General features: G+C 44.3%; 1 protein-coding gene across 2 annotated transcripts; it reads left to right on the top strand.

Annotated features, from left to right (window-relative positions):
• Positions 1-1,921: 1,921 nt before the first annotated feature.
• Positions 1,922-14,125, top strand: ntf4 (neurotrophin 4). 2 transcript variants are annotated; one of them, XM_076996635.1, is made up of 2 exons: positions 1,922-2,582; positions 11,588-14,125. In XM_076996635.1, the coding sequence occupies exon 2, from the start codon at positions 11,607-11,609 to the stop codon at positions 12,996-12,998; it is 1,392 nt and encodes a 463-aa protein (XP_076852750.1). In that variant the 5' UTR covers positions 1,922-2,582; positions 11,588-11,606; the 3' UTR covers positions 12,999-14,125. The 2 variants fall into 2 exon arrangements, with proteins under 2 accessions (XP_076852750.1, XP_076852751.1); XM_076996636.1 differs by lacking the exon at positions 1,922-2,582 and adding an exon at positions 6,698-6,839.
• Positions 14,126-14,202: the final 77 nt, after the last annotated feature.

Below are 14,202 nucleotides of genomic sequence, written 5' to 3'. Positions count from 1 at the left end.
TATGTGTGCATTAAACAGGAATTGCAGGTTCAGATTCTTAGACTTTTTGTAAATGTCAATGTAGCAGCAGGAAAATAACAGGAGCTTTGCATGTGCAAGTCAGGAATGAGCAAGTGAGGGTGTGTATGTGTGTGTGTGTGTGTGTGTACAATATCTCTTCAGTTTTGCACTTGAGTCTGAGAGTGGGTAAGTGTTTCAATTTGACCCTGAGTGGGTGAAAAGACTCACTCCTTGCTCACCTTTGTTCTTCTGTCATCTCTCTCAGTACCTCTTACTCTCTCTCTCTCTCTCTCTCTCTCTCTCTCTCTCTCTCTCTCTCTCTCTCTCTCTCTCTCTCTCTCTCTATCTGAGCAACTGAGCAATAGGCCCAGAGGCTGAAATATCTAAATGCAAACAGGGCAAGTTGTGACACAGCCAGAGAGTCACAGAATTGTGGGAGGGAGTCTGGGATTATGAGTGAATGACAGCAAATGCCAAAAGGAAAGAATACCAGGGGGAGAAACCATGGGGCAGGAGAATCATGTGGGAGGAACACCACGAGGAAGGAATACCGCAAAGAAGGAACACCATGAAAAAGGAAGAAAGATGTGTTGAAGAGCTAGGATCACTTTCTAGGAAATTTGTGTCAAACAGCAGAAAGTGATGGGTCCATTTGAATCCATGTGTACTGTATTGAATTATAAAAGTGTGTGTGTGTGTGTGTTGAATGAATAAGAGCAAGTGATATGTCCATTTAAGCTCGAGTGTGTGAATTGTTGCTTGAGGAGAAAATGGTCCATCAGTGTCCATCAAAGCCTGTGTGTGTATATTATGTTTGTGTGTGTGCATGTGTATCTGTGTGTGTTTGTGTATGTGTGAGTATCTGTGTGTGTATGTCTGTGTGTGTGTGTGTGTGTGTGTGTGTGTGTGTGTGTGTGTGTGTGTGTGTGTGTGTGAGCATCTGTGTGTGCTGACACACAGCACCAGAATGACTCCCTGCTCCTCATTTAAAAACGTTTCTTTGCGAGTCTTTCTCTCGATCTCTTTCCTCTCTCCCATCCCAGAACTCTTTCACAGACGCTCTCAGAGGGGCAGACTCGTAACTCAACACCTGCCTCCTTTGTCCTCATTCTTGTTCTTATCCTTTCATCTTTTTAAACTTTCTGGGGAAATGGGTTTTTTGGTGGGACCGAAACGTCTGCATGGTCAGGGAAAGAGGTCAGAAGAGGGGTGGGGCGGGACAGCAGACTGAGGGGTGGGACAGATGGGGACACCGGGGCAGCTTAATATGTCAAATATACTGTGTCTCACCAAAGGGGAAATTCTGAGCTGTTTGAAGTGAAGATTAGGCCTACACATAATAATGGTTTTAAATGACATTCTGTTGAAATTCAGTATCTCTTCAGTACCTGATAACAGTGTCAATTCGGGACCTTAAGAAACACTTTTGTTTCTGTGGAGTTCAATCTCCTAAACACCATCCCTGTAAAAGTATTTGAACTCTGGGTGTCCAACAGGTTTAATCACCTGTCCTCTATTATGTTTCTTCGTTACTTACAGCTACCAGTACAATTTCTGTCATCACAGGCTTACAGGCTCATTTGCAGAAATATTTACCGGTTTGGAAACATCTAACAGACTATCAGAGCGCATTATTTACTGTCACTTAAAAATTTACGCATGTGAACTTCCAAATCCCGCCCTATCACTGATGAAGGACCTCTGTCCGAAACATCCCGCCTCTCTGGAAAACCTTGTGTACTTCACTGTAATTTTGACTTTTTACTACAGTACGCTGCAGTTACTTACCTGGAGTCTCATTCGGATTCACTATATTTAGTTACTTTTAAATTACGAAAGTTTCTCGCCCTAACCGTTAGTTATACCCTTAGTTTCGCACTCAGGTGTTATTCACGAATCAAACATTGACGTAAGTCGTACCTGTTTAAGATATAAAAAACATTCAGTAGCTTAAATCTCGTTCCCTTTGGCGTGGAAAATGTTCTACTTTGAGTTCAAAAACTTTGCCGACTACACCCACAGTCAACAGATGTTGCTCGTCCCTCTACCCTCCCTCACGTCTTCACGTCCCCCTCCTTTCGACCCCCTCCCCCTCTTCCCCCCATTTTCTGACTCTCCTTATACCTTCGCCTCAAAAACCTTACCTTGCGCGTCGCGTGCGGACAGTCCTGTCTTTATATTCGAGAAAAAAAATATCATTTAACTACATTTTTAATGACAAAGTCAGTCGCCTCGATCATTTTCCTATTATTTGTCAGTAGTTTTGACATAGTGTAAGCGGCTGATGTGTATGTTCTGGGGAAGTTATAACGCTGCGTGAACTGTCGGATGTACCCCGGGTGAACTTTCTGAGGCATTTCTACCAAGTTTAACTTTTGCTAAAACTTTCTTCTGAGACATATGGAATTACGGGTGCATGTGGACGTCTGCAGAATGAATCGGCGATGACGTGGAGCCCGCGGCTTATTCTGAGATAAATATCCAGTCTTGTGATCTTCAGGAATTCTTGACAGAAACTTTGGGATTGTGGAATCAATGTGGTTTCAGCCGAAAGGACGTGCGGTCCGAAAGTCACCTAAACGGTAAGGTCGAAGGGTAGTAGACAACGAGGGAGGAAAACGCTGTCATGAACTGTTTACACGTACAGAACCCGTTGATGTCACTTTGGTTTTTTTTATTGTTGCTTGTTTTGCAGTTGCGTGAGACCGCAGGTGTAGACCACGTAGAAGTTGTGACAGGTTTTCAGGCATCGGAATTTAGATAATTAGCGAGCTACCCAAGCTTTACGGAGCACCTCCTTCTGGCTTCCCATCTTCATGAATGGGAGAAGATTTGTCACGCGATCTATAGTTTGAAATAATAATCAAAACCACGTATGCTTGATTGGTTTTCTACCCTTATAGTTTTACTTTTAAAAAAAACTGTTAAATTCCATAATTAACCACGTTTATCGCAGACGTAGTTAATCAGTACTGTACGTTTTGTAAATGTTTGTGCGAGCTCACGTGTAAGAGCATTAAGTACCTAAGTATAGGTCACCTGCTTTCTCCGTCAACTCGCCCGCTGTGTTTACAAACAGATTGATAATCATGTTCATGGGTGAATGAGTATGGTCACTATTGTTGTTGTTTTTTCTTTTGCTTTACTGGATCTGTGTTTATTAGGCTTTTCCCAAGGCGTAAGGGCTTTTTCACTGAGCGTTTTCTTTGGGTTGGGGCATATAGAGTCACAGGCCTGAACATGATGGCACAAACATAGACATCACATTTTTCTTGAAGTCTGTAGTTTTTGATTTGAGGTTTGGCTTCTAGGCCACATAGCCATGTTAGAATACGGAGCTAAATTCATCTCATTCTATAATGTCATCCACTGAAATATTTCACATACCAATGGTTTTCTTTAAGCAAGTCAAAATCCAGCCATAGTCCTGACAATCCTCGCCCTGTTGTTTATAGTAAACAACGCCCATGAAAATGCTTTCACTGAGCTCTGCAGTGGTGAAACTGGACTGGCTCCGTGCATCTCTGAAGGGAGTAGAGCAGTTTGACTCAGAATTAATAGGCAGAATGAAGATGTGCATGTGTGCAACGGAAAGGAGACAGTGTAAAACACACACATTCGCACACAAAGAGAGAAAAAGAGTGAAGGTGACATACGAGTGGCCATATACCAATGTGTCTTCAGTGCAGAGAGCCAAGGAAAAGCTCCAGTATATGTACTTAATAATACACACACACACACAACACACAATACGCACACATATATGGGCAAACACACCCTTACATAAACACACAAAAAAAACATGGACAACCAGGTATTTTCTTTACCTGCACGTCTAATATGATACAGTAATTTCTGACCCTTCTGTCATGTTATAAAGACTACACTGGGTGCAGAAGTATGAGACGGCAGGCCTTGAATGGGACTCGGTGGTCTCCTGTTCACTTCTCCTCCACCACAACAGTGGGACTGTTCCCTAGTTGGCTGTCCGTGTCTGAACGACCTCTGCTTCTGAACAGAGAGAAGAAGAGGGAGACAGTGAAACAGTGAAAGAAGGGGAGAGAGATGGGGGAGGGGGGGGGGGGCACGTGGAAATGCACGTCAGACACATAGCAGAACGGTGTCTGGCCGCCCGATGCAGGCACACATGGAGACGTGCGATAGTGACACTTCTAGTGTGGCTCTGAAGCATGTTCTGAGAGTACGTCATCCTAAACACATGTGTTACATGTTTGCAGTTCGTAAAGAACTGGAACTGGTGTGGCCAGACCGCGGACCAAGCTAATATTAACATCCTGTAAGTGAGCCTAACCACACCGGTACTTCAGCTCTGATTGAAAATCGATTACATTCAGTGTTGAATCTCTTTTACTAGTTTTCATGTTTTGAATGTTGGAAGGTTGGAGTTGGAGCTTCTCCACGGGGTGTGTTATGTGGGAGTGGGATGCTCCATACTGATGTTAAACAGGGGATTGCAGAAGATCTTGGCTAAGTCTTTACCTCATGACCTTATTTTAGCCAGTCCTGAAAAAATACACACTTGTGAAATCTCAATTAGAAATATCCGCCTGATCGTGTGCGTGTGTGTATTTGGGGTTTTCTTGTCTTCATCTGTTTAACAGATGATGAATTTTCACTTGAATTTGAAAAACAATTTTTTTTCTTTTTAAGATGAATATGTTACACTGGAATTTGAAGGCCAGCTGTGTGAAGTGCACTTTGGCAGATTTTAATTCTGTAATTCTGACGGGCTCCATTTGCAAAGTACATTTCATTATGGCAGACTTGCTTTTATTTATGGGTTTCCAACAGGATGGGGGAAGTCATATTTTGAAAGGGAACTTGATGACTCAGGGTGACTGTGTGTTGGGGGGTTAATCATAGTGTGCAGGGGAGGGCTTGTCTTTGAAAGGGTATGTGTTTTCTTTGGAGTGGGAGCACGGTTGGCACACACACACACACACACATTCAGGAGGTGAGACGTATTGGCAGGGTTGGGGGGTGTAAACAGAAGCACTCTATCGTCACACTCCATTTGCAGCAATGATGAGCTCCACTGAGGCAGGCCAAACACAGCAATCAGTCCTCCTGTATGTCTACACACACTCTCTCTCACACACACACACACACACACACACACACACACACACACACACACACACATAAGCTCTCTTAATCATATCTTCTGTCTCCTACCCCACAGAAGGACATTGAAATTGCAAAGATGAAATCAGTACAGAATCTCCTTATCTTACATACGCCATCATCTTAAACTATAAACCCACTCCCACTGGGCACACACACCCACATTGGAACACACACACACACATGCATAGTGGTCTGAAGACGCCCAACACTATTCCCATAACAATAACAATGTCTGATCGTGCCGACAAACGCACCACCTTACACAAACACAGTCTCACAGAGGTTTCCGCCACCACAGCAAGCCGATCTTCCAGGACTGTCAGTTGTGAACATGGCCATTTCGTTTCACTACTGCAAAGCACACTGATTTGACACAGCGTATTGCAGCTTGTAAGTTAATATTAACAAGTGATTAATGATGTCAGAAGCTTCAAGTCACTGGATGGGTTTGGGTTGTTTTTAAAGGCTCCACCTAGTATCTTGCAAGCAGTAAAATCTATTTTTATTGTAAAACGGGAAGAAAATTTCTAAAGGTACAGAACAGCTCAACCAATTGCCTCCCAACTTTGTTTAATTATTTTACAATAGTATTACTGTAACATTTCACTACACGTCATCTTCACAAAAAACATGTCAGCAGTTGTAGCACCCAGCCCTTGAATAATTAAACATTGTCAGTGATCATCTTTATGTCTTTAGCACTTTCATATTTTGGTGCACAAATATGAACTCAATGGAATGTTATATAGTTTGCAGTACTTTATCATTTTGAACTCAGGTGTAGTATAATTCCTCTCATCCACCAGGTGTTTGCAGAAATGTTGTAGTGTTAGCTTTCAATTTTTTCCACAATGCCTCAAATCTTTTACCAGCACAGACAGGAAGAAGCCCCCCAAGGTCCGTCATGATTGATCTCCTCATCACTTCAAATGCCAGTATTAAACCACAATACTCAATGTACAGACGTCGTAGACTAGCTTCTGTGTCCAAAGTTTTTCTCTACTTCATTGTTGCTCTTGTAGCTTTTGGATATGTAGCCATGACAATGTTTTGTTTACAAATCATTACATTTCCTATCATTCCATTCTTTCCTAAACTGCTAAAATTATTTAAAAATAAAAATAAAAACAACACTTAAGTGGATATAAAGGTATGTTAAGTGAAATAATGAATGGAAAATCACACCGTTTTAAAAATGTTCCAAAACAAATGTTTTTTCCTACATACATTTTCTTCCCAAATATATGACAAATATGAAAGGGAAATTTGCTACAAGTTAAAGCCACTCCGTACTGAACAGATGTCACATATACTTTCTTAAACTAAGCCTTCAAACGTTGTCAAATCAGCCTCTATTTAGCTTACGCTCAGATTTCGTAAGTTAGCCAAAGCTATTTTGTAAGTAACACGGACTTTGGTGCAGTTAAACTAGCTAACTGTCTTCTGATACTGGCACACGAAAGATATTTCTCTTCCGTTCATAGCTTGCACTGACAAGCCCTACAAGCGGACCTGCGTTCAAAATAAATTGCTCAACGGGACGAGACTGAAAGAAGTTCCCCACCCTTTAATACGCGCGCGTGACATGGGGCGCATCACACTTGGTATTAATGCGCAGTCGCTTCAAACCTGCACGCGACAATATTTCGACTAAACGATCTCGCAATCCGGTGTCATTTGAGAGACAAAACGTACGTAGGAAAAATGTACCTGATTTTTAAAATGTTTTTATTTATTACAGAGCGTAATCATTACATCGGGCGGTTTTTAAAACGCATTAATCTTTTTCAAAGAAAAGAAAACCTTTAGATGACGTGGTCTTCCCCTAAAGTGCGCTGACTTCACTTAATTACTTATTAATTTACTCATTTAATTCCACCTAAACCGCAAACTAAAGGCTAAAGAAAATCGAGCTCTAGTTTTGCACTGGTTTGATGTGAACACTCTTATTTTATTTTATATTTTTAGTTCATTTTAACCCTGGTTACTTTGCTTGTCTCCAGCTCTCTGTGGCGTGTTTGTGTAACGTAGTCAGATAGATTTTAAACCTATAAAAGAATCATTTCTAAAGTTGCTGGTTAAATAGGCTACTCGTGAGTTGGGTTATATAGGAAATACAAGTGAGGAAAATGACCAGTAACGCACTGGTCTGAACGGTGTCCTCGTAACTGGTTATGGTCGGTATGCCTGTGGGGTCCGCGGCACTGTTTATAAAGACAAGCAGACCTTCGTGCAAGGCACGCATTTGAGAACACAAAAACGCCGTCTTGTTTGATTAGTGCAAGTACAACATTTGCAAATGCAAACATAAACAATATTCATCATCTTTTTTTTTTTAACAACTGGTCATGATTTCAAACCTTGTGGAACTTCCGCCAAAAATGGAACGCCTTAAGATTGTTTTTTTTTTAATCTCGTTAAATTATTTAACAGTGTGAAAATTTAACCTGTATATTTTATGGTGTAGATGTGCTATAAAACCACTGTCTATTTGTCCACTGTGTTTTTCATTAGCTTTAAAATAAATAAATAAATAAATAAACTAACAGGAGATGAAGGGGAGGGATTTTTAAAAGCTGTTTTGAAACACACATGAAGAGCTGCTGAGAAGAAAGTGACGCGCGTGCAGCTCTTGCCACCTGAAACTATTCCCTTTAACCCTAAAATGGGGCAGATTTAGCATGCATGTCTTTAGCAACTGGAGCTCTTAATTACTTACTCACAGTGTGTATTTATTGGTAATGTGTACACATTAGGACAATGCCTTTGTTAAAATGTTGCTGGTGACATGGGTTGTACACTGCATCCTTTTTAAAAGAGGATTTGTGTTGGGACAGGGCGGAATGATTCAACACCACAATATTTACATACAATATGTGCTACCTAAAAAGTAAAGGATATGGGTAGAGCTTGCATACTGTCCAAATTCATATTAATCCATAGCAATTCAAGTTAAATCTGAAGGTAACTTTAATATTAAGTTTAAAGAAGTTTTTAAAACATATTTGTTGATTATTGAAGAGCAATAAAGACACAAGGTTGTGAACTTGCACATGCTTATGTTTGATGTGTCATTTAAAGCACCTACATCAAGAAACCAAACTGAGTATCTGTTACAAACTTCAATAAACATAACTTTCTTCTGTATACATTCACAGACATTTAATGTTATGTCAACAGTCACAGGCTATAGAAGCTTTATGATGTCTTATGAATAAATCACTTCTTTAGGATCATTGTAGGTTAAGAACACAAACACGATGGGAGATGTGGTGGTTGTTGGCCATCTCGCAGTGCACCTGGCACGGTCAGGTCTGATGCGGGATAATGAGCCCGAGTCTGTCCTGCACAGGCTCCCCACCACTGCTCGACAGCAAGCATAGCGAGCTCATGCTGGCTGATGCAGGACTTAGGAGGACATGGCTGGCTTGTGTGCAAGAGGGAACCAGGAGAGCAGTTCTGCTACTCGATGGGTTGTGCACATTATGGTGCTTTCGTGTTATAGCAGAAACACACTATATATGCACTGCCATTTTTGATATGTGCTCATGTGTCTGCATGTACAAGGAGCCTGTGTGTGTGTGTGTGGTCTGGTTATACAGTGTCTAGGGTGGGGTTATGTTATTATTAGTGTTATGAGCTGTAGAGGTTTTTACTGCACTTCCTGTCCACCCTTGCTAATTGCTTTCTTTTCCCATTGAAATAATTACTTTATTCCTCCCTCTACCCCAGCTCGCTCTTTCCCACTCTCCCCCTCTGTTTTTCTCTTTCCCTCTATTTTGTTCCTCTCCCTCACCCTCCGTCTTTCCTTCTTCCTCCCTCTCTACCTCTTTTTCTGTACTGCCCTGGGATACCTAGGAAGAGCCTCATGACTTTCTAAGCAATCTCTCTCTCGCTCTCCCTCTCTCTCACTCTCCCTTTCTCTCTCCATCACTCAACACACCACCAGCAGCAGTTTTAGCTGTGACAGGCGACTGCCACTTGGCCTCACCACTAGACTGTCCGACTTGATCAAAGACATTTAAGTCCAGCTGCATCACCTCTCAGCCTCACTGAGACCATGTGCACACACAAAAAGCAGTTTGGCCTTAAAATGGTCATGAGATCGTCAGCAGAACGTGAAAGCACTACACTGACTTCTCTCTCACTGGGTGATGACCCACTAAACCCTGTAGATCAGTAGGAGAGGGAGTGTCATGGTGGCAGGTCTTCCTCCACTCTCTCTCCACTCTCGTGATGAGGGGCGTGCACCACACGCTGCTCTTCATCGTCACCTGGCTACGTCATTAACATATGCACTGGTAGCAGTCATGGTCACCACTCCACCCGTCTCTAGCCTGGCACGTGTACTCACTCCTGGGTTTGAAAGCCCGTGGGTGAGGTCTAGGTCTGGGAGAGCTGCTGCCCATTCAGACTCTAACATTCAGAAATAAACAGGCTTCTCTTGCATTGTGTGTGTGCAGTGAAGCGATGCTGTGTGTTTATGTGCCAGCGATAGTCTGGGATGTGCATGCTTTTCCCCACCCACACCAAGCCCATCCCCCAAAACCCTGCAGAAACCCTACATAGACCCTGCAGAAACCCTACATAGACCCTGCAGAAACCCTACATAGACCCTGCATAAACTCACATAGACATTGCAGAAACTCACATAGACCCTGCATAGACCCTGCAGAAACCCTACATAGACCCTGCAGAAACCCTACATAGACCCTGCAGAAACCCTACATAGACCCTGCAGAAACCCTATATAGACCCTGCATAAACTCACATAGACATTGCAGAAACTCACATAGACCCTACATAGACCTTACATAGTCCCTGAATAGACCCTGCAGAAACCCTACATAGACCCTGCAGAAACCCTACATAGACTCTGCAGAAACCCTACATAGACCCTGCAGAAAACCTGCATAAACTCACATAGACATTGCAGAAACTCACATAGACCCTGCATAGACCTTACATAAACTGCAGAAACCCACATAAACCCTGCATAGACCTTACATAGTCCTTGAATAGACCCTGCAGAAACCCTACATAGACCCTGCAGAAACCCTACATAGACCCTGCAGAAACCCTACATAGACCCTGCAGAAACCCTGCCTACTCTGCCTTTGTTCAACTGCATTTGATGTCTCATCAAAATGACTGGTCCAAACAAACAGAGAAACAATAGCCAGTTTGCAGATAACTTAATGGTAGACTATGCATAAAAATAGGAGAAGAGCAGAGTGCCACAGAGCCTAGTGAGCTGTGTTCCTGCAGCTGTGTTTCTGCAGCTGTGTTTCTGCTGCAGCTGTGTTCCTGCTGCTGTGTTTCTGCTGCAGCTGTGTTCCTGCAGCTGTGTTTCTGCTGCAGCTGTGTTTCTGCTGCAGCTGTGTTCCTGCAGCTGTGTTCCTGCAGCTGTGTTTCTGCTGCTGTGTTTCTGCTGCAGCTGTGTTTCTGCTGCTGTTGTGTTCCTGCTGCTGTTGTGTTCCTGCAGCTGTGTTCCTGCTGCTGTGTTCCTGCTGCTGTGTTTCTGCTGCTGTTGTGTTCCTGCAGCTGTGTTCCTGCTGTGTTCCTGCTGCAGCTGTGTTCCTGCTGTGTTCCTGCAGCTGTGTTCCTGCTGCAGCCGTGTTTCTGCTGCAGCTGTGTTTCTGCTGCTGTTGTGTTCCTGCAGCTGTGCTCCTGCTGCTGTGTTTCTGCTGCTGTGTTTCTGTTGCGGTGTTCCTGCTGCTGTGTTTCTGCTGCTGTGCTCCTGCAGCTGTGCTCCTGCTGCTGGGACCAGAGCTACAGCACTACAGCTCTTTCACTGTTTCTGATCTTTGTTTGTTTGGATGAAATCAGGCTTTATCTCAGAAAAAATCATATTCTTATAATCTGAGCCGTCTCTCAACCCTTTCTCTTTCTCTCCCTCATTCCTCCCTTCTGTCTCTCGTTCTCTCCTTCCTCCTCTCACTCTCATGTTCCTTACTAGAAGAAACAAGAGAAAAGGTTTCTTATTAAGCCACATACAATGTTCACAGGTTTGATCTCTGCACGCCTTTGAGTGGATTTTGCTTGTTTTAAATTGACCAGTAACTTTTAAAAATGCAAGTGTGTACTACTGATGAGGAGGTTCAAAAGTGAGGAGTGTGGGCTGTTCATGTAGGGCACACTGTTTGTGTATATGTGTGTGTTTGAGGGGATTTGGGGTTAGTGGGTGTTTGGGGGGTTTTGGGGATTAGTGGACATTTGAGGGGTTTGGGGGATTAGTGGGCATTTGAGGGGTTTTGGGGATTAGTGGACATTTGAGGGGTTTGGGGGTTAGTGGGTGTTTGAAGGGATTAGTGGGTGCCTAAAGGGATTGGGGTTAGTGCATGGAGGAGGTGAAGGGGCTTCTGTAACTCTTTCGCCTCCCTTTTCTCTTGTCATCTCTCACTCTCTTCTTCTTACGCTCTGCCTTTTCTTTTCCCAGTTGATACGTCTTGGAAGTGATGCACTGGCTTCCCCTGGTTGCCATGGTGATCGCCTCGGCCCTGCTCTACTCCCAGTGTCCTGTGCCCAAGCTTGTTGCCGCGACGATGGAGCCTGGCATTAACAACAGTACCAATTCATCAGCAGACTACAATTCCAGTGATTACCACCAGCACTACAACTCAAATGCCCAGTACACAGAAAACGCACACCACAGAGCAGCAGACTCACGCGGCCCGAGTGACCTGAAGGACAACAGCTTGCCGTCTTCTCTTCGGCCCGAGAAGCCTTCGTCCAAAAGGAGGCAGAGCCCAAAGGCCCGCTTGGCTGGAGGTGACACGGGCAGGGCAGAGGAGCACACAGGCCTTGTTTTCCAGGACCAAACGCAGCAAACACTCCACCGCTCCCAGGACAACCACATACTTACAGACTACAAATCCCAAAGGGACCAGCTTCAGGACCACAACCACTTTGAAATATCTTCTGAAGGAGTAGGGACTCGGAGGAAAAACACCCTCCGCAAAGACAAGGCACGTCCGAACAACGGTGAGGAGCTGACGATTACCTCCACAGAGACATCCACGGGGAGGGACCAGCTGCTAGACGGGCAGTCCACTGTGGGTGGAGCAGAGCTGGATGGGGTGGGTGGAGAGGCACAAAGGGGAGGGGCCATGCCAGCAGAGGGCTTGGACTTTGAGGATGAGGAGCTGTTGGAGTCCCACCCGAGAGTCCTCTTCTCCACCTCCCCTACACCTCCCAAACACCCACCCCTGCAGCTCTTGTTGGAGTCGGGCCTCTTGCCTGACGACTACGTGGAGGAGGAGGAGGAGGAGGAGGAGGAGGAGTTGGAGGAGGAGGATGATGAAGGGCAGAGCGGTGGTGACGGTGAGCAGATGCAGGTGGAGAAAGCAGGCGAGCTGCGGCAGCAGTCCTACAGGAACCTGCTGCTGGGACTCTCGGTATCGGACAGACCCGGGGGGGCTCAGCAGCGCCCCCGCAGGGCCTCCCGCCGCAAACGACAGCTCGACCTCGGAGGCCCAGAGAGGTCCGTGTGCGAGTCCGTCAGCAACTGGGTGATGGGCAGGAGGGTGGCCGTGGACTCACACGGGGAGAACGTCACCGTGCTGGACAAGTTTCCCACCAAGAAGGGCATGTTGACACAGTACTTCTTCGAGACGAAGTGCCGAGGGCCGGACCACCGGGGGGCACGGGGCGAACACGGGCTGGCCGGGTCAGGGTGCCTCGGTGTGGACAAGAAGCACTGGGTGAGCGAGTGTCGGACGAAACAGGCATTTGTGAGGGCGTTCACGTCGGACAACAGGAGGGGGACGGGCTGGAGGTGGATCCGCATAGACTTGTCCTGCGTGTGTGTGCTGTACTCACGGAATCACAAGAGGCGGGGCATAAGATGAGAGGGAGGGGCGGAGAGACAGAGGGGGGGGCAGGTTAGAAGAGAGGGACAGAAGGAGAGAGAGAAGGAGTGAGAGAAGGAACGAGGGACAAAAGAGAAGAGACAGGGTAAAAGTGAGAGAGATGGTGTGAGCAGAGGGAGAGAAAGGGAGGGAACAGAGAGGAAGGTGGAATGAGAGAGAATCTGTGTTTGTATTGCATATAAATAAGGGGCGGAGCTAGAGAAGAAGAGTATTACTCATCCCTCGTCAGACACGAGGATACAACTGACTCAGTTTGCAAAACTTCGAGAGCACGCTGGACACTACAGCTCAGTGGGAGTGTCAGACGTGCATCTCTTCAGAGTTCCTGCCAAAACCCCTTTATCATCTCATCTCTCCATCTCAATACCTCTGTCTTTTTTTTTTTTACTGTTCACTGTTCAGTCGTTACATACAAGGCCAGTGCGGGTTCTGCAGACTACATTAAAACCAGACAACCTCAGATTCGTTACATAGGTCAAATCTACTCTTCTTACGCAAAGCTGACGGTATAAATGCTGTCGAATTATGTTTTTATATATATTTTTAAACACGTGTATGTTATATACTGTCTGTAAGTTATTACTTGTTCATTAGTATGCAAGCATGAGTACTGATATTAATATATTTCTTTGTAAATTCTCTATGTGAACATATTAATCCATGTAAGTATGTAACTATGTATATATTTAAAGAAACGAAAACCTTACTCATCAGGACTTGGCCTCCGAGAGGTGCAGAGAGCCCTCTAGTGGTTGGAATTAGAAATTATAATTTCAAACTGGCGCTTTGCTGGACACCTACATCATTGAGTGATTGGAAGTCGAAGCTGCTCACGTGTTGACTTGCTCGATATAATATGCTGCAACACCAGAGTGCGTTTGCTGGTATGAATAACTTTGACTTTTCTAAACCATTGTTTATTGTTCTAATAGTTTTTAAAGAGATCTATTTTACCTAGATTTGATGTGATGTCTAAAGAAAAACACCCTATGTAATAAAATACATTTATTATTGAGTAGATATTTATACTTATTATGACCATGGTTTGTGATACCAGTAGGGAAAGAAGCAGGAAGTAAAGCATTAATAAAATATGAAGTAGTAAATCTTTTGTTTATGTTTTCTCTGAAGAGGAGCAGAAACCACATAACCATAATGTCCTTAGCTTGCGTAAAGAGAACTC

This window comes from Brachyhypopomus gauderio, chromosome 2 (genome assembly GCF_052324685.1).
Source record: "Brachyhypopomus gauderio isolate BG-103 chromosome 2, BGAUD_0.2, whole genome shotgun sequence".
In the NCBI taxonomy this organism is placed as follows: Eukaryota; Metazoa; Chordata; class Actinopteri; order Gymnotiformes; family Hypopomidae; genus Brachyhypopomus; species Brachyhypopomus gauderio.
This window is presented reverse-complemented; position numbering and strand designations above follow the sequence as displayed.